This window comes from Bufo bufo, chromosome 3, assembly GCF_905171765.1.
Source record: "Bufo bufo chromosome 3, aBufBuf1.1, whole genome shotgun sequence".
Lineage (NCBI taxonomy): Eukaryota > Metazoa > Chordata > Amphibia > Anura > Bufonidae > Bufo > Bufo bufo.
The window spans coordinates 32,524,001-32,543,946 of record NC_053391.1 but is presented as its reverse complement, the minus strand read 5'-3'; the positions used below and the strand labels follow the sequence as shown (position 1 = coordinate 32,543,946).

Here is a 19,946-nt window from a genome sequence, read left to right as displayed (position 1 = left end):
AAGGGCCCCCATAATACTGCCATATACTTCTAAACAGCAGCTCCATAAAGGGCCCCCATAATACTGCCATATACTTCTAAACAGCAGCTCCATAAAGGGCCCCCATAATACTGCCATATACTTCTAAACAGCTGCACCATAAGGGGCCCACATAATAGTGCCATATACTTCTAAACAGCAGCTCCATAAAGGGCCCCCATAATACTGCCATATACTTCTAAACAGCAGCACCATAAAGGGCCCACATAATACTGCCATATACTTCTAAACAACAGTACCGTAAAGGGCCCACATAATACTGCCATATACTTTTAAACAACAGTACCGTAAAGAGCCCACATAATACTGCCATATACTTCTAAACAGCAGCACCATAAAGGGCACACATAATACTGCCATATACTTCTAAACAGCAGCACCATAAAGGGCTCACATAATACTGCCATATACTTCTAAACAACAGTACCGTAAAGGGCCCACATAATACTGCCATATACTTCTAAACAACAGTACCGTAAAGAGCCCACATAATACTGCCATATACTTCTATTAAACAATAGTACCATAAAGAGCCCACATAATACTGCCATATACTTCTATACAACAGTACCATAAAGAGCCCACATAATACTGCCATATACTTCTAAACAACAGTACCATAAAGAGCCCACATAATACTGGCATATACTTCTAAACAACAGTACCATAAAGAGCCCACATAATACTGGCATATACTTCTAAACAACAGTACCATAAAGAGCCCACATAATGCTGCCATATACTTCTAAACAACAGTACCATAAAGAGCCCACATAATACTGCCATATACTTCTAAACAACAGTACCATAAAGAGCCCACATAATGCTGCCATATACTTCTAAACAGCATCGCCATAAAGGGCCCATATAATACTGCCATATACTTCTAAACAGCATCGCCATAAAGGGCCCACATAATACTGCCATATACTTCTAAATAACAGCACCATAAAGTACTCACATATACCGCCGTATACTTGTAAACAAAGGTGCCATTAAGAGCCAACATAAAATTGCTGTACTATAGAGTCCACATAATACTGCCATATAGTGCATACAGTGCCATACAGTGTATACATAAAACAGGTAACAGTGTGATGCTATGTAGTGCCCGAGTAATACTACTGTATAGCACCTCTATTCTTACTGTCCCCTGATTCTTTTTCCAGCATATGACCAGGGCTCATCGCCTAACGGAACGCTGGGTCCTGGATACATCGCCCTCGTGGTCATCGGGGTCCTGGTGCTGGTTGCCATGGTGGTGTCCATTTTGATTTGCTGGCACGAAAGAAGAACCGGAAACTACAGCTTTAAGATTAAAACTCCAGATGTTGGCTACCAAGTGTTCTCCAACTAGAGCCAGGATGGTCGGGACGGGCGATGGATGGAATCACGTGGACTGTCTCAGGACAGGACTATATCACGGACATGGTGCACTATAGAAGCTCTCTGCACCGCCTGCTGGTCATTGCTGGCATTACCGTTGATATTTCCACCATTTGAGAGGTTCTCAGAAGATAAATTATAATTGTCACAATATAACAAAAACAGATCACATAGCGCAGTATGGAATATCTATAACTAGCCTAGTGGTCCTTACTGGTATTGCAGTTTTTTTTTTTTTTTTTATTTCACACTAAGTTGCCCGTAGGACGGGGTTTGAACAGGCACATACTGCATTATATAACAGAAGGCATGGAATGTCCAAATTAAATTGTACACAGGAGCTCTGTAATGACCTAGTGGTCATCGCTGGTAATGCAGTTCCTGGGGAACCCCCCCCCCCCAAAAAAAAAAGATATATGTTTCATTTTGCACCATATGATGGATACTGAGCAGACACATATTGCACAATATGAAGGATAGAAATTAAATTGTACATATAGAAGCTCTCTATTGACCTAGTGGTCATTGCTGGTACTGCAGTTTTTGAAAAAATTTCACACTAAGCTGCTCGTAGATACAAGAAAATTGTTTAATTTAGACATTATAACAGGTTCTGAGCAGAACCGTAATGCAAAATATAAAAAAGCATAATATGCACTAATAAAATTGTGCCTATATGAGCTCACTCTTGTACCTAGTGGTCAGTGCTGGTATTGCAGTTGTTCCACAATTTTTATTTTATTTTACCACCTAATTCACAGTTGGTGACTTACCAGTTACCATTAGTAATATCCTTAAATGACTGCACAGGTCACTGCCTCCCCAACCCCCCAACACCCACACACTCACAAGATCAGGGCACGTATATACTGAAATTCTGAGAGATCTCTCAATAGCCTAGTGGTCATTGCTGGTACTGCAGCTGTCACCAAAAGCTTGTAAGCAGTAAACAGTGACTTACAATGGTCTGTATAGCAACTTGTGGGGTTGTATGTTAGTATCTGAGTACAGATGATGTTGTATCATAGAGGAGACCACTAGTGGCCATGAGTGGTATTGCATCTAGTTTTATTTGATTTAGGAACTAATTTGTTATCAAGGGATCAAGAATTGTTCATTAACGAACCATCGATCCCTATAGCTTCACTTTAGCAGCCCTGATGTACCTGCCAGGGTAACTCATCCCAGACCGAGGTTTAGATATGGTTCGAGCCTGTAGTTGTCTGTGGCTTCAGCCTCTGGCACCACTGATCTGGAGAGAACCATAGTCCAGTCGTCTCGGACATAAGATAACCACCAGAGGCAGCTCTCAGAACTCCTTTGTTTTCTGACTCTTTCAGCTAGGAGGAGTTGCCTGTGACCCTAAAGAGGACCTTTCATGGGTCCAGACATTATGAAATAACTACCAGGATATGTAGGGCATAGTGCACTGATGTAATATTGCTTACAGATTTTTCTGGGCGCCGCTCCGTTCGCCCGCTGTGCCCCCCTGCAGTTTTTCCGCCTGGTGTGCTAATGAATAGCATCGGTACAGGGAGGAGGAGACTGCCCTGTTTCTCAATGGGCGTCTCCTTCTCCCTGGCTGTAGCGCTGTCCAATCACATAGGAGGTTGGCATCATTGGGGTGAGTGTGCCCGGCACTTATGAGACACTGCGACTGTTACCATGAAGGTACTACAGGACTCTTATGGGGGCAGTTTATATTCCTCCTTCCAGCAGTAGCTCAGAGCTTGCGGGGGGATAAAGGGAGCTTGGGGGGGGGGAGGAGCCTGTGGGGGAACAAGAGGAGCCTGCGGGAAGGGGGGGAGCCTGTGGGGGGGATAAAAGAAGCCTGTGGGGGAATAAGAGGAGCCTGCGGGGAAGGGGGGGGCGGATAAAGGAGATAAAAGGAGCCTGCGGGGGAATAAGAGGAGCTTGCGAGGGAATAAAAGGAGCCTGCGGGGGGGGCGGATAAGGAGATAAAAGGAGCCTGCGGGGAAGGGGGGGCGGATAAGGAGATAAAAGGAGCCTGCGGGGGAATAAGAGAAGTCTGTGGGGGGGGAGGAGCCTGCGGGGGGATAAAAGGAACTTGGCGGGGAATAAATGGAGTATGCAGGAGAATAAAATTAGCCTGCCAGTGAATAAAAGTGAGCCTGCAGGGGGATAAAGTAAGCCTGGTAGGGATAAAGTGAGCCTGTGGGGAGATAAAGGAGCCTGCAGGTGATAAAGGAAGCCTGGGGGGAGCATAGAGTGAGCCAGGGCCGGTTTTAGACAAAATGTGGCCCTGGGGAAAATCGAGAGGGGGGCCACATCTTGAAATAATGTGCTAAAAACAGCTGTTTGAGGAGACAGTGCGTGCTGTTCACTGCTGCTGTCCCATAGACATACAGCAGCGGACTGGAAGAGAGAAGGGAGACGGCACGTGCGCACAGCGCACGCCGTCTCCTCAAACAGCTGATCGTCAGGAGTGCCGGGTGTCAGACCCCCACTGATCTAATAATGATGATAGGTCATCAATATGAAAAAACCCGGAGAACCTCTTGAACTACCCCCAATACTGTGCCTGTTGTGCCCCCCACATGTCCACAAACACTATACTATACGACCAGACTGCCCTCATTAGTAATAGTGTCCCAAATAGTGATAATACTCCCCAAGATAGCCCCCATTAGTAGCAATGACCTCCATATTGCATCAAACAATAATAACGCCCCTACAGTACTCTAGTAGTAATAATATAACCATAATGCTCCCAGTGGCTCTAATGTCCCCCTGTAATGCCTCCCACTAGTTCCAATATATAATGCTCCCCCCATAGTGCCAATATATATATAATGTTCCACCGTAGCACCAGTATATAATGCTCCGCCATTCCTCCCCAGTAGTGCCATGTACTGTATAAATAATGATCTCCCTCCCCCTTCCCTGGTGCCCCCAGAAGTGTGGACATTTTGTATAAAAAACTAAACAAAAAAACCGCCTCCCTCCCGTCCCCCCGCCGCTGTCTGCGACACAGTTTTATCTGTGGCTTGTGTTGCTGCGCCCTGATGCATGCGGTCCCAATGACATCACCACTCCTGCTTCGGGTCTCACGTGATGACGTCATCATGCGAGACCCAGAGAAGGAGGTTGCAGTGATGTAATTGAGGCTTCTTGCACTGATCTAATGCCTCACAGGCTTGAGGCCTAGCGGCCTGAGGCTTGTGAAGTTGGACGGCCATGAGTGCGCCCCCCTTTATGGTTAGCGAAGTGGCACCCAAGGTGGTTGACTACCCTCGCCTATCCATTGTCCCGGCCCTACGTCAGAGCACATTACTGCAGGAGGTAGAACAGGAGAGGACTATAACTCCCAGCATTTCTAGGCCATTATTATTTAATATCAGAGCACATTACAGGGGGACGTCTAAGAGGATGGGACTAGAACTCCCAGCATGTCCAAGCAGTTATTATGTAATATCAGAGTACATTATAAGAGGAGGTATACAACACCCAGCTAATGTACCCTAATATTATATAATAATGGCCTGGACATGCTGAGAGTTTTAGTCCTCTCCTCTTATACCTCCTCATGAAATGTACTCTGATATTACATGACAAGCTGGACATGCTGGGAGTTGTAGTCCTCTCCTCATACCTCCTCTTGTAATGTACTCTGATATTACATAACAGGAGGTATAAGAGGAGAGGACTACAACTCCCAGCATTTCCCTGGCACTTACATTGAATCCATACTTCTTCACATGCATGGCTGGTCTTCTTCTTTATTATTTTACTGCACTGCTGAGCTCCGCCTCCTGTTCTGGTCACATGATGGTGAGGTCATCGCAGGTCCTTCTTCCCCCTCTTCTCTGCTGAGCTCCGCCTCCTGCATCTGACATTATGGCAGGTCCTGTCAGCACTAGGGTAATGATTTCTCTTATATGTGAGGGAGGAGACCATACACCGCATTGTAAAGTGCAGCTGTTCAGCTGTCCACCCGTTTGCTTCCTCAGATGTTCAGCTGAACAGCAGCACTGAAGCAGGGGGTCCCTTAGACAATGGGGGCCCTGATAGGGTGGCCAGACGTCGGTTTTAGGCCGGACAGTCCGGTTTTCTGGCTCCCTGTCCACCCATGGATTTCCACCCTTTCAGTAGCTCACGCTCAGACAGCAGCACTGCGCAGTGCTGCTGTCTGAGCGTGAGCTGCAGCACTGACTGAGGCTTCTCTCACCCCCAGTCAGTCACTAGAGCCGCAGACATGGCTCCCTGTGGCTGACTGAGGGGGAGAGAAGCGCCCTGGGCTGCCCCAGCTCACCTCCTGGTCGGAAAGTTCTACCCTCTCCTTCCCTTGTGTTTTTCTGGCCTGCGGTGGGGGAGTGGCTTCACGAGGCGGGCGTGGCTTCATGTGGTTTGGGGCGTGGCCGGTGAGGTCCGGCTTTCTAGGGTGAAGCCAGTAGCCACCCTAGGCAATGGGCAATTTCCCAGTTTGTCTTCCCCCCCTAACGCCGGCCCTGGAGGGAGCCTGTGGAGGTTCTCAGGCTCCACACAACATGATGCAGCTGCAGTGCCCCTCCTCGGCGTACCGTGACTTGAGGGCCAGGCGGTGTCTCATAGTGGCATACCTCCCAACTTTTGAAAATTGCAAAGAGGGACAATATGTGCGGCGCGCATCACGGCAATTTTTTTCCTACTAGGCCACGCCTCTAACTTCGCCCAAAGCATAATTACTGGAGCCCCGGCAGCAATTTTTTTCTTGCGCTTCAATGTCCACCTAAATATTAGCACATAAATCATCAGATTATAGATATTTTAAGGCCCAGATTGCACCAAATAATGAAGTTCTGGTCTAACATACAGGTAGAAACCATACAGACACTGAGGAAGGAGCAATTTAGTAAATTTATTAATGCACATTTATGCATTAATTCTCCAGGTCAAAAAAAATGGACATTTAAGGATCAAAGAGGGACAGAGGGACTTGGGTCAAAAAGAGGGACTGTCCCTCCAAAAGAGGGAGACTTGGGAGGTCTGTGGTGGGTTCTGGCCGGTTGGTTTGATAGTGATGACTGGAGTGTTCCTTGAAGTCTAACAAATGTATAACAAGAGAATCTAAGGTTTATTTTTACTATGAAATGATGTAATACTGTCACCTCGATGGAAGCTGCACATGATGTATACTCCGTTATTATATGTGAATAAATGTATAGAGCCGGCTTCACCGCCAGGGGTGTGTCTTCATTTCCCTCTATTATATTTCTACATTTCCTTTAATCCAGGGACGTTCGTCTGGAGTATTGGACCGTTGCAGAAAACTATTTAGGCAAAAATAAACTGCAGACATTAAAAAGAGGGCAGTCCCAATCCTAGGAGGTGCTCCAGGTCTCGCTTGGTAAGCCCAACATCTTCTCCTTGATTGATAGACATCTCCAGCCTCATTGGACATTTCTTGAAATCCTGCACATGCGCTGTTTGTTTTTGCATGGTATCCTCTCTACTGTGGGATCTCAAACAGGATGACCTCCTATGAAGCCGGCAATGTCAATCAAGGGGGAGGAATTAGGTAAGGCTTTTACCAAGAGGGTCTTGGAGCACTTTCCAGGATTAGGACCGCCCTCAGAGCACTTGCTCGCTAATTTAAATATAAAAAAACTTTTTTTTCCCATCGATGAAGAGGATATGAAAGTCCACATTACCCATTACACATGAGACTACATGAAACTTTATGATATATCTTATGTAGCTCCTCTATTCTTGTCTGTAGGTTCTGATAACGGTCAGAAGCCACCTCAGCTACCAAAAAATACATCTAGTGTAAAATACACTCATCGGAGAAAAAAAATGCGCACCAAGAAGGAGTTGTTTGAAATGAATGAAACTTTCGGTGTGTGAATGTAATTATGATATATGTACGTGATTACAATACTGGAGCGAAAGAAGAGGTTTATTGGCAAAAGCGGTACAATTGAAAGGAGGCTCTAGGACCCTGTTGGGCCACCACTAGCCTGGATACAAGAGCAAGACGAGATACAGCCTCTAGCCTGGATACAAGATGTGATACGGCCACTAGCCTGGATACAAGATGTGATACGGACTCTAGCTTGGATACAAGATGAGATACTGTATCTAGCCTGGATACAAGATGAGATACGGCCTCTAGCCTGGATACAAGATGAGATACGGCCACTAGCCTCAATACAAGAGCAAGACGAGATATGGCCTCTAGCCTGGATACAAGATGAGATACAGCCACTAGCCTGGATACAAGATGTGATACGGACTCTAGCTTGGATCCAAGATGAGATACTGTATCTAGCCTGAATACAAGATGAGATACGGCCTCTAGCCTGGATACAATATGAGATACGACGACTAGCCTGGATACAAGATGAGATTCGGCCTCTAGCCTGGATACAAGATGAGATACCGACTCTAGCCTGGATACAAGATGAGATACGGCCTCTAGCCTGGATACAAGATGAGATACAGCCTCTAGCCTGGATACAAGATGAGATACGGCATCTAGCCTGGATACAAGATGAGATACGGCCTCTAGCCTGGATACAAGATGAGATACGGCCTCTAGCCTGGATACAATATGAGATACTGCTTCTAGCCTGGATACAAGACGAGATACGGCCTCTAGCCTGGATACAAGACAAGATATGGCTTCTAGCCTGGATACAATATGAGATACGGCCTCTAGCCTGGATACAAGACGAGATACGGCCTCTAGCCTGGATACAAGACGAGATACGGCCTCTAGCCTGGATACAAGACGAGATACGGCCTCTAGCCTGGATACAAGACGAGATACGGCCTCTAGCCTGGATACAAGACGAGATACGGCCTCTAGCCTGGATACAAGATGAAATACAGCCTCTAGCTTGGATACAAGTTAAGATACGGCCTTTAGCCTGGATACAAGATGAGATGCAGTTGGACATGGAGGTATACAGGTTCTATATGGTATCCTGCAGCACATTTGCTCACAGATGTTACATCTAGTGTAAAATACACTCATCGGAGAAAAAAAATGCGCACCAAGAAGGAGTTGTTTGAAATGAATGAAACTTTCGGTGTGTGAATGTAATTATGATATATGTACGTGATTACAATACTGGAGCGAAAGAAGAGGTTTATTGGCAAAAGCGGTACAATTGAAAGGAGGCTCTAGGACCCTGTTGGGCCACCACTAGCCTGGATACAAGAGCAAGACGAGATACGGCCTCTAGCCTGGATACAAGATGTGATACGGCCACTAGCCTGGATACAAGATGTGATACGGACTCTAGACTGGATACAAGATGAGATACGGCCACTAGCCTCAATACAAGAGCAAGACGAGATATGACCTCTAGCCTGGATACAAGATGAGATACAGCCACTAGCCTGGATACAAGATGTGATACGGACTCTAGCTTGGATACAAGATGAGATACTGTATCTAGCCTGGATACAAGATGAGATACGGCCTCTAGCCTGGATACAATATGAGATACGACGACTAGCCTGGATACAAGATGAGATTCGGCCTCTAGCCTGGATACAAGATGAGATACCGACTCTAGCCTGGATACAAGATGAGATACGGCCTCTAGCCTGGATACAAGATGAGATACAGCCTCTAGCCTGGATACAAGATGAGATACGGCCTCTAGCCTGGATACAAGATGAGATACGGCCTCTAGCCTGGATACAAGATGAGATACGGCCTCTAGCCTGGATACAAGATGAGATACGGCCTCTAGCCTGGATACAAGATGAGATACGGCCTCTAGCCTGGATACAATATGAGATACTGCTTCTAGCCTGGATACAAGACGAGATACGGCCTCTAGCCTGGATACAAGACAAGATATGGCTTCTAGCCTGGATACAATATGAGATACCGCCTCTAGCCTGGATACAAGACGAGATACGGCCTCTAGCCTGGATACAAGACGAGATACGGCCTCTAGCCTGGATACAAGACGAGATACGGCCTCTAGCCTGGATACAAGACGAGATACGGCCTCTAGCCTGGATACAAGATGAGACACAGCCTCTAGCTTGGATACAAGTTAAGATACGGCCTTTAGCCTGGATACAAGATGAGATGCAGTTGGACATGGAGGTATACAGGTTCTGTATGGTATCCTGCAGCACATTTGCTCACAGATGATGCCGCTGGGTCTGTAGATCCTGCACACTCGTATGTTGCTGAAGCTGACGTCCCAGCTGGTCCTGTAAATGCTGGATTAGGATCCATTCACACGTCCACAAGTGTTTTGCGGTCCGCACATGGCCCTCGCTATAATAGAAATGCCTTTTCTTGTCCGTGTCTGCGGACAAGAATAGGACATGTTCTATTTTTTTGCGGGGCTGTGGAACAGAAGTGCGGTCCGCATCTTTTGCGGCCCCAATGATAAGGAATTGGTCCGCACCCGTTCCGCAAAATTGCGGAACGGATGTGGACCCATTTTGCGGACGTGTGAATGGACCCCAAGTGATAAATCTAGAGACCGGCAGCCAAGGAAGTGTTGTAATCTGGTGGAGACATTCCTGGGAAACCCTTGCTGTGTGCGGGCGAGCATTATCCTGCTGAAATATAAATAGGTGGAAGCCCTGCCATGACAGGAACACATGTGGCGGTAGGATATTGTCTCCTTTGTAGCAGCAGCACAGTGTAATTACAACCGCTCAAGTGAACAGGACAAGCACATACTGGGGGTCATTTATTATCTTTTTGGAGTATTTCTATCGCAGATTTTGTCACAAAGGTGTTTTGCGGCAAAGTCTGTGACTTTTCCCTGCTCACACCACTTTTGCAGAGTGGCGAAAAAAGGGGGCCTGGGCGGGGATTAGGGTGGTCCAGCGACTTCCGGTGCCAGCATGAAAGGGAGCGTGCACTAGCTGCTCCGCAGCCCGGAACACCACAAACCGCAATATCCCCTGCAGACGGACCTCTACAACATTGGAAGAGGTCTGGACAACCTATTTATAACTAGACCGCCGGTTTATGGACCGATTTTTTGTTCCAATGGGGAGCAAAACTAAGAAAAACCCAGTGAAGCCTGGTAAGGCGCAAACGGCGTCAAATATGGCGTAGCTGGCAGAGGAAGATGGAGAACAACAACCTCCGGTCCTGTCAGTTACTAGAACTAATAGCCAGGGTGCATATGGGGAGAAAGTGGACATTGATTACAAATATCAGGCTATAGAGGTGGCGGCCTGCATATTGCCTAACCTTCAAGACGTGTTGTCTTCCACGGTAACGCAATCCTTCGGGACCTTGCAAACCGAGGTCGCGAAGCACACCACGTGCCTCGAGGAGCTTGAATTGAGAATGGCAGCGATGGAAGCCAATAACGAGTCGATGCAGACCCGTCTAAAAGAAGCTCTAAAGGAGAATGCCAAACTATGGGGGAAAATAGACGATTTGGAAAATCGCTCTAGAAGAAGTAATCTTCGCATAGTGGGCCTGCTGGAGAATATCCCGGCCAGAGACCTGGAGGCCATTTGCGAGACTGAAATACCAGCAGCCCTGGGAATAACTTTGCGCTGTAAAGTGGAGAGGACGCACAGAGTAGGCCCGGGAACAATGTCTGACACTAATAATAAGCAAAACAGGCCATCTTCAACCCCAGCTCGAAGCAATAGACTGCGCCAGGTGATAGTTAAATACTTGGACTTCTCAGATAAAGCGGCCATATTGAGAGCTTATAAACAAGGAGAAAGTGCACTTACACTGCGAGGACAACACAAATTCTGATATTTGGAGACTTTTCCGCGGAAGTGACAAGGCGCAGAAGAGCCTTCGCGCCTATATGCTCCATGCTTTTCAAGAACCATACCCGCTTTTCTCTTCTGTTCCCTGCTACACTTAAGATCTTCTACCCGGATGGGACTACAGCGACATTTACAGATCCAGAAGATGCCACCCGTCCTCCAAGATCCCAGATCGCTACCAGCAATCACATTTCCTGCGGGGTATCCACTGTCTGCACAAGCCAGAAGCGACGAGAGAAGGGAGCGTCGCTTATGGACTCTCAAGATGTTGGCTGATAGAACAAAAAAAAAAAAACCCGAAGTGTGATGAGTATTTTGTTCATGTTAATATAGTTGACAATAATCGTTTTGTTGATGCTGACAAACTGAACTCTATATACTGTTATATAGTTAATATGAATCAATGGCTTAGACGGGCAGAGGGAGTTGTGAAATCCCGCCGGCGGGAAACGCATCATGCGAGAAGCCACTCATTATACTATTATTCATAGGATTGTAACGATGGACGAGAGCCACTCAAATTGGCAGTAAAGCTAGAGTTAATAATGTGTCATAAACCTTAAAACATACGAGACTCCTGGCACAAATACTGATGGCAGGTGTGGGCAGAGCCCGTCGGCGGAAAAACACACAGCAATATACTAAAATATACTGTGTAGGTTATTATTTTCTATGTCACAAGCAAAGTATTAGGGTAAAAGTTAAGAGCCAAATGGCTCACCGGTTACGTAAATTAGCCGATTAAGTTATTTTACTTTATCTTTGATATAGTTTATATCATGTAATATTAGGGGATGTTCGGGGAGTGGACAATTATTCCAACTGGTCCACGTTCTCCTCTATGTTGGAAAAAAGTAAAGTCAAAAGTTATTTGTTGGGAAAGTTCTTTCTACTGTTTTGGGTTAAAGGGAGGGGAATCCTCCTTTTCAAACCGTAATGTTAATTGTTCAGTTTAGGGAGGTGGGTTTGGGGGGTGGGGATAGGTGCTCTCTCGGCTAAGATGAGCTGGATATACAGTCAGGTCCATAAATATTGGGACATCGACACAATTTTAAAATTTTTGGCTCTATACACCACCACAATGGATTTGAAATGAAACAAACAAGATGTGCTTTAACTGCAGACTGACAGCTTTAATTTGAGGGTATTTACATCCAAATCAGGTGAACGGTGTAGGAATTACAACAGTTTGCATATGTGCCTCCCACTTGTTAAGGGACCAAAAGTAATGGGACAATTGGCTTCTCAGCTGCTCCATGGCCCGGGTGTGTGTTATTCCCTCATTATCCCAATTACAATGAGCAGATAAAAGGTCCAGAGTTCATTTCAAGTGTGCTATTTGCATTTGGAATCTGTTGCTGCCAACTCTCAAGATGAGACCCAAAGAGCTGTCACCATCAGTGAAGAAAGCCATCATTAGGCTGAAAAAAACACAACAAACCCATCAGAGAGATAGTAAAAACATTAGGCGTGGCCAAAACAACTGTTTGGAACATTCTTAAAAAGAAGGAACGCACCGGTGAGCTCAGCAACACCAAAAGACCCGGAAGACTACGGAAAACAACTGTGGTGAATGACCGAAGAATTCTTTCCCTGGTGAAGAAAACACCCTTCACAACAGTTGGCCAGATCAAGAACACTCTGCAGGAGGTAGGTGTATGTGTGTCAAAGTAAACAATCAAGAGAAGACTTCACCAGAGTGAATACAGAGGGTTCACCACAAGATGTAAACCATTGGTGAGCCTCAAAAACAGGAAGGCCAGATTAGAGTTTGTCAAACGACATCTGAAAAAGTCTTCACAGTTCTGGAACAACATCCTATGGACAGATGAGACCAAGATCAACTTGTACCAGAGTGATGGGAAGAGAAGAGTATGGAGAAGGAAAGGAACTGCTCATGATCCTAAGGATACCACCTCATCAGTGAAGCATGGTGGTGGTAGTGTCATGGCGTGGACATGTATGGCTGCCAATGGAACTGGTTCTCTTGTATTTATTGATGATGTGACTGCTGACAAAAGCAGCAGGATGAATTCTGAAGTGTTTCTGGCAATATTATCTGCTCATATTCAGCCAAATGCTTCATAACTCATTGGACGGCGCTTCACAGTGCAGATGGACAATGACCCAAAGAATACTGCAAAAGCAACCAAAGAGTTTTTTAAGGGAAAGAAGTGGAATGTTCTGCAATGGCCAAGTCAATCTCCTGACCTGAATCAGATTGAGCATGCATTTCACTTGCTGAAGACAAAACTGAAGTGAAAATGCCCCAAGAACAAGCAGGAACTGAAGACAGTTGCAGTAGAGGCCTGGCAGAGCATCACCAGGGATGAAACCCAGCGTTTGGTGATGTCTGCGTTCCAGACTTCAGGCTGTAATTGACTGCAAAGGATTTGCCACCAAGTATTAAAAAGTGAAAGTTTGATTTATGATTATTATTCTGTCCCATTACTTTTGGTCCCTTAACAAGTGGGAGGCACATATGCAAACTGTTGTAATTCCTACACCGTTCACCTGATTTGGATGTAAATACCCTCAAATTAAAGCTGACAGTCTGCAGGTAAAGCACATCTTGTTTCATTTCAAATCCATTGTGGTGGTGTATAGAGCCAAAAATTTTAGAATTGTGTCAATGTCCCAATACTTATGGACCTTACAGTATTTCCAAATGGCTAGCTCTATAAAGATTGTGTCTTGGAATGTTAAAGGGCTCAGATCCCCTACCAAACGTATGATGATCTTAAGACATCTCAAACGCATAGGGTCTGATATAGCTCTCCTGCAGGAGACTCACTTATTACATGCTGATTTTGTTAGGATGAAACGGCTATGGGTGGGGAAAGTATATGGGTCAGAATCTGTCTGGAAAAAAGCAGGTGTTTTAACACTAATAAGGCTAGGTATCCCCTATGTTACAGTAGAACATACTCATGATAATGAGGGGAGACTCTCACATCTACATGTATCATCTCCAGGAAAAGATATCAGTATATACAACACCTACGGCCCCAACAACCTAAATGCTAAGTTTTTTAATACACTTGGAATGACAGTGTCCCAGGACCTCACGGAACTAAGAATTATTGCAGGTGACATGAATGCATTAGCGGATCTTGAGAAGGACTGGGGAAAGAAGCAAGAAAGGGAAACAAAGACCTCAGACTGGCACATCTCATCAGAGATGCAAATCTGCTGGACACATGGCGCACACTCAGTCCGGAGGGCAGAGAGTACACACACTTTTCCCATGCACATCAATCATGGTCACGATTAGATCATATATTAATCAATATGGATTGGGACGCTTTTCAGACCCAAAAATAAAAGACCTGGTCATATCGGATCACTCACCAGTCTCAAAATTGCTGAAGGATATAGGGGAGGGGATTTTATATGGAGGTTTCCTTCTAATCTAATTAAGGATGAGAAATTTTGAGAATTTCTACGGGGATGGTGGATAGAATACAAACAGGATAATGAAGGAGTTAACAATCCCCTATTACTTTGGGAAGCAGGCAAGACAGTACTTAGGGGAAGGATAATGGCATTTATGTACGGTAGAAAGGAATCATTAAAACTAAGCATGGACCTGAGAGCTACTTATACTGCCTTTCAGGGACACCCATCCCAACTTTTACAGAAAAAATGGTAATATGTTAAAAAAAGAGTATGAAACGCGGCTTCAAAGATGGGAAAATCTAGCGCAATCGCGGTGGGAATCATACCTATTCAGACATGGAAATAAGGCAAGTAAATTACTCACCAGACTAGCCAAGGGACAAAAACCCTTATCTACTATCCTAACTCTTAAAGACAAACAAGGGAAAGCGACATCTCATCCGAGAGGAATTAACGAGATCCTGAGGGATTTTTATGACAATTTATACCATTCAGATCCCAAACCAATTGAGAAGGGGCATGTCACCACCACTTCTGTGAGAAGGTCTGACAGACATCCTTTTCTACCTCTTGCATGATGTTCTTTGTTTTGGTTTCACTTTGTCATCTCATTTCCTTCTCCCAGGTGTCACCTATTTAGACTAATCCTCTTTCCTTTATATTCCCTCCCATACTGCCTCACTTTGCGGTTTATACTACTTCCTGGATTGAAGTGTTCACTGCTGGAGACTTCTGTAGCTGCTTGTTCAGATAAGTCCTTACATGTATTGTGTTTCCTTGCTGGCTTGATTCTAGGTGACCCTGACTCCCTCCGTATTAAGTGCAGGGAGCCGGTGGTCATGTCCCCTCACTATTATAGGGGTTTTCATGTGTCATACAGTCTAGGTATGAGGGCATGCAATCTTCTACCTCTGAGACCCTTGTATGTGCTGCTTAGCAGTCAGGGTGAGCTCTTAGGGTTTTATAGGGGTCACCTTTATGCTCCTTAGTTTGGGATCAAGCCAGTCGGATGTTTATCCATAACTTCCAGCTATCTGCAACATCATCCGTGACAGAGCAACAATGGCGGAGGCCCTCCACACTACCAGTGCTATCAGATGCTGAAAAAGAAATATTAAATGTTCCAATTACAAAGGAGGACGTTACTAACACTATAAACAATCTAACCTTGGGTAAGGCCCCTGGCCCGGACGGATTTACTGGAGAATTTTACCGTATCTTATCACAAGACATACCTCCAATACTCTCTCAAATTTATACGGGTTACATGAAAGGTACACAAATACCTACCCAGACTAATACGGCATATATTCAAGTCTTACCGAAACCTGATAAAGACCCGACCTCTGCAGCATCATACCGTCCGATTTCACTAATCAATATAGATCTCAAAATAGCATCTAAGATTCTTGCGGATAGACTGGCATGCATCCCGCCGAGGCTGATATCACCTGCACAAGTGGGTTTTGTCCAGGGGAGGGCAGCAGTCACTAACATTCAAAAAGTTATAACAATCCTGGATGAAGTAAAGTTAAGGCCTACGTTGCATCCATCCCCGGCTATCATTACCATCGATGCTGAAAAGGCTTTCAACAACGTAGACTGGGAATGGATGGAAAGTGTTTAAAGGGTTTCTATCACTTGGTATCACATATTTAGGTGTCAGACACTAGCGATCCGCTAGTGTCTGCTCTGCCCAACCATCCTAATATGATAGGTTTTGGGGCAGCCGTTTTGCTAAAATAACAACTTATATCTATATGCTAATGAGCCTCTAGGTGCTATGGGGGCGTCATTAGCACCTAGAGGCTCCGTCTACCTTCATAAACTGCCGCCGCCCAGCGCGTCCCTCCAGCCCGCCCATCTCCTGCTGAATGCGATCCTCTCCATGCGCGTCTCTGTTCTGCGCATGCGCAATGAATGTCTGACTGCTTCCCTGCTCAGACATCTCCACTGCGCCTGTTCCTCGGAGCACTATGATGTCATCGGCGCAGGCGCAGTGGAGATGTCTGAGCAGGGAAGTGGCTCATTAGCATATAGAGGTTCATTAGCATATAGATATAAGTTGTTATTTTAGCAAAACGGCTGCCCCAAAACCTATCATATTAGGATGGTTGGGCAGAGCAGACACTAGCGGATCGCTAGTGTCTGACACCTAAATATGTCATACGAAGTGATAGAAACCCTTTAAGATGTAATGGGATTTATAGGTCCATTCCGGCAATACCTTAAAGCAATATATTCCATATCTAGCCCCATACACATGAACAAAGGCACCAGGCAGGGGTGCCCGCTCTCCCCACTCATATTCAATTTAGCAATAGAACCTTTATCTCGCAAATTGGAAAAAGACGATAGAATTGAAGGTATTAAAATAGGCAATTTGGAGCTCAATCACGCATTATTCGCGGATGATCTACTGGTGTTTTTGGAACACCCACACAGAGATGTGAAACATCTATTTCAACTATTAACAGAATTTGTCAACCTGTCAGGGTTCAAAATAAATACAAACAAATCTGAGCTCTTGTATTTGGGTTGTGGAGCTTCACCACCAACCAAGCAACCCTTGGGGGTATCACTTCAGATTGCCCCCAGTTCTATAAAATACTTAGGTATTCACATAGGAAAGAAACCCGAATCCTTGTATATGTTAAATTACCCGCCGATGGTTGAAAGAATACTAGCAGATATAGAAAGATGGATGAAATACCCATTATCCTTAGGGGAAAGAAGTCAATTATTAAAAATGATGTGCATATCAAAACTCCTATATCCCATGCAAACCATTCCTGTCCTCCTCAAACAGTCTGACGTTCACGTCTTGGAAACCGCATTCAGGTCTTTTCTGTGGGCTGGGAAAAAAACTAGGATATCGCTGCCCAAGTTGCAACTACCCAGAAATATGGGAGGTTTAACATTCCCGGACATAAGAAGTTACAACCTGGCATTGTTCAGATTGGATTTTTGGCACCAACTTCTATACCGATAACAAATTGGAGGCACAACTGGTACACCCATGGGAGCTAGGTGCACTATTACACACCAAATTTGGAGCAATCCCTCCTTTACTAAAACATATTCTGATGGTTAGGGACACTGTAGCTGCCTGGAAGGCGACACGTAAGATATTCGCCCTGCCTTTCACACTCTCAAAATATATGGTTACCGTATATGGGGTCACCCGGAATTTCCATCCGGTCTGGAATCTAAGCATTTTAGACATTGGAGAAACATAGGTATAAAATGTGTGAAGGACACGTGGAATGCACAAGACAGACGATATTACTCATTTACAGAATTCAGGGAAAAATACCAATTGGGATCTGCCCAACACCTACTGGCATATCTCCAGGTAAAGGGGCTCCTTAAAAGTAGAGTGTTCAATCTTGCCAAGGAATTCACCTCTACTGGTTTTGATTCTATGATAGGTCAGGGAATCAGGAAGAAAACACTATCAGAAATGTATCAGGGAATCAGAGACAAAAAACAAATCATCGTTTGAGAAAAACTATTCTCTCAGTGGCGGAAAGAATTTCCATCCATGGACACTAGAAAGGTAATTCTGCAGAGTGGGGATAAAATAAGGAAAATAGTCTCCAACGAGATTTGGAGGGAAACTCACTTTAGGATGATACATAAAGCTATATCAATTTTTTCGCATATGACAGTAAACTGTGTAAAGTAATTAACACTGAAGAGGACAGTATACTACTACAGAAGGATCTGGATAGATTGGAGGCTTGGGCAGATAAGTGGCAGATGAGGTTTAACACTGACAAATGTAAGGTTATGCACATGGGAAGGAATAATGCAAGTCACCCGTACATACTAAATGGTAAAACACTGGGTAACACTGACATGGAAAAGGATCTAGGAATTTTAGTGAACAGCAAACTAAGCTGTAGAAACCAGTGTCAGGCAGCTGCTGCCAAGGCCAATAAGATAATGGGTTGCATCAAAAGGGGCATAGATGCCCGTGATGAGAACATAGTCCTACCACTTTACAAATCATTAGTCAGACCACACATGGAGTGCTGTGTACAGTTCTGGGCTCCTGTGAACAAGGCAGACATAGCAGAGCTGGAGAGGGTTCAGAGGAGGGCAACTAAAGTAATAACTGGAATGGGGCAACTACAGTACCCTGAAAGATTATCAACATTAGGGTTATTCACGTTAGAAAAAAGACGACTGAGCGGAGATCTAATTAATATGTATAAATATATCAGGGGTCAGTACAGAGATCTATCCCATCATCTATTTATCCCCAGGACTGTGACTGTGACGAGGGGACATCCTCTGCGTCTGGAGGAAAGAAGGTTTGTACACAAACATAGAAGAGGATTCTTTACGGTAAGAGCAGTGAGACTATGGAGCTCTCTGCCTGAGGAGGTGAATGAAATGTTCAAGATATACAGCGGCACTCTCTTTTCTTCAGCAATTCAGTGTTTATTCACCAATTCTAAGCAACGTTTTGACCAGTGTGGTCTTTCTCAACGTCGCTTAGAATTGGTGAATAAACACTGAATTGCAGAAGAAAAGAGAGTGCCGCGGTATATCTTGAACATTTCATTTGCTGTGACGGAGTACTTACGGACTGTTACCTGACACCGCGGGCACTACCACTACATAATCCCACTGTTGTGCTGTTGCACTTTTCTTTTTTGCCTGAGCAGGTGGTGATGGTGAGTTCACTAAAAGAGTCCAAGAGGGGCCTGGATGTATTTCTGGAGGGTAATAATATTACAGGCTATAGCTACTAGAGGGGGGTCATTGATCCAGGGAGTTATTCTGGTGCCTGATTGGAGTCGGGAAGGAATTTTTTATTCCCCTCAAGTGTGGAAATTTGCTTCTACCTCACAGTTTTTTTTTTGCCTTCCTCTGGATCAACTTGCAGGATGACAGGCCGAACTGGATGGACAAATGTCTTTTTTCGGCCTTACGTACTATGTTACTATATATGGGTTCCAATTTTTGACACACACACAATCCCATAATAGGTTAAATGAATGTTCCAAATGTCACCTGAGAGGCACTGATTTATGCCACGGAGTTTGGTCCTGTCCGGAATCAAAAAAATTCGGGAAAACAATCAGACACCAAATTAAACAGCATCTCAAGATATCAATACCTTTGACTTCCGAGCTCATTTTGTTTCACGTAGCTCCAGAAGGAAGCAAGATATCCCCGCTAGTACATATTTCTATATTAGCGGCTAAAAGGTGTCTCTTTAGGGATTGGCTTCAACCCCGAACCCCCACAGTGACGGCTGTTTTCTGTCATATTAAGACATGTTTTGATATGGAACGAATTGAGGCTGAACAACATAAGGGAAAACACATTGACACATTTTTCTGAAGGTGGGAAGGTTTTATTAACACAGTATTTACAGACAT

General features: G+C 44.9%; 1 protein-coding gene across 1 annotated transcript in view; it reads left to right on the top strand.

The window, feature by feature from the left end:
• The window catches only part of UMODL1 (uromodulin like 1), a 91,652-nt gene extending 89,977 nt beyond the window's left edge, over positions 1 to 1,675 (top strand). Inside the window, exon 18 of the mRNA XM_040422078.1 lies at positions 1,209 to 1,675. Coding sequence (XP_040278012.1) covers positions 1,209 to 1,396 — 188 coding nt within the window. The 3' untranslated portion in view covers positions 1,397 to 1,675. The remainder of the gene's footprint in view (positions 1 to 1,208) is intronic.
• Positions 1,676 to 19,946: the final 18,271 nt, after the last annotated feature.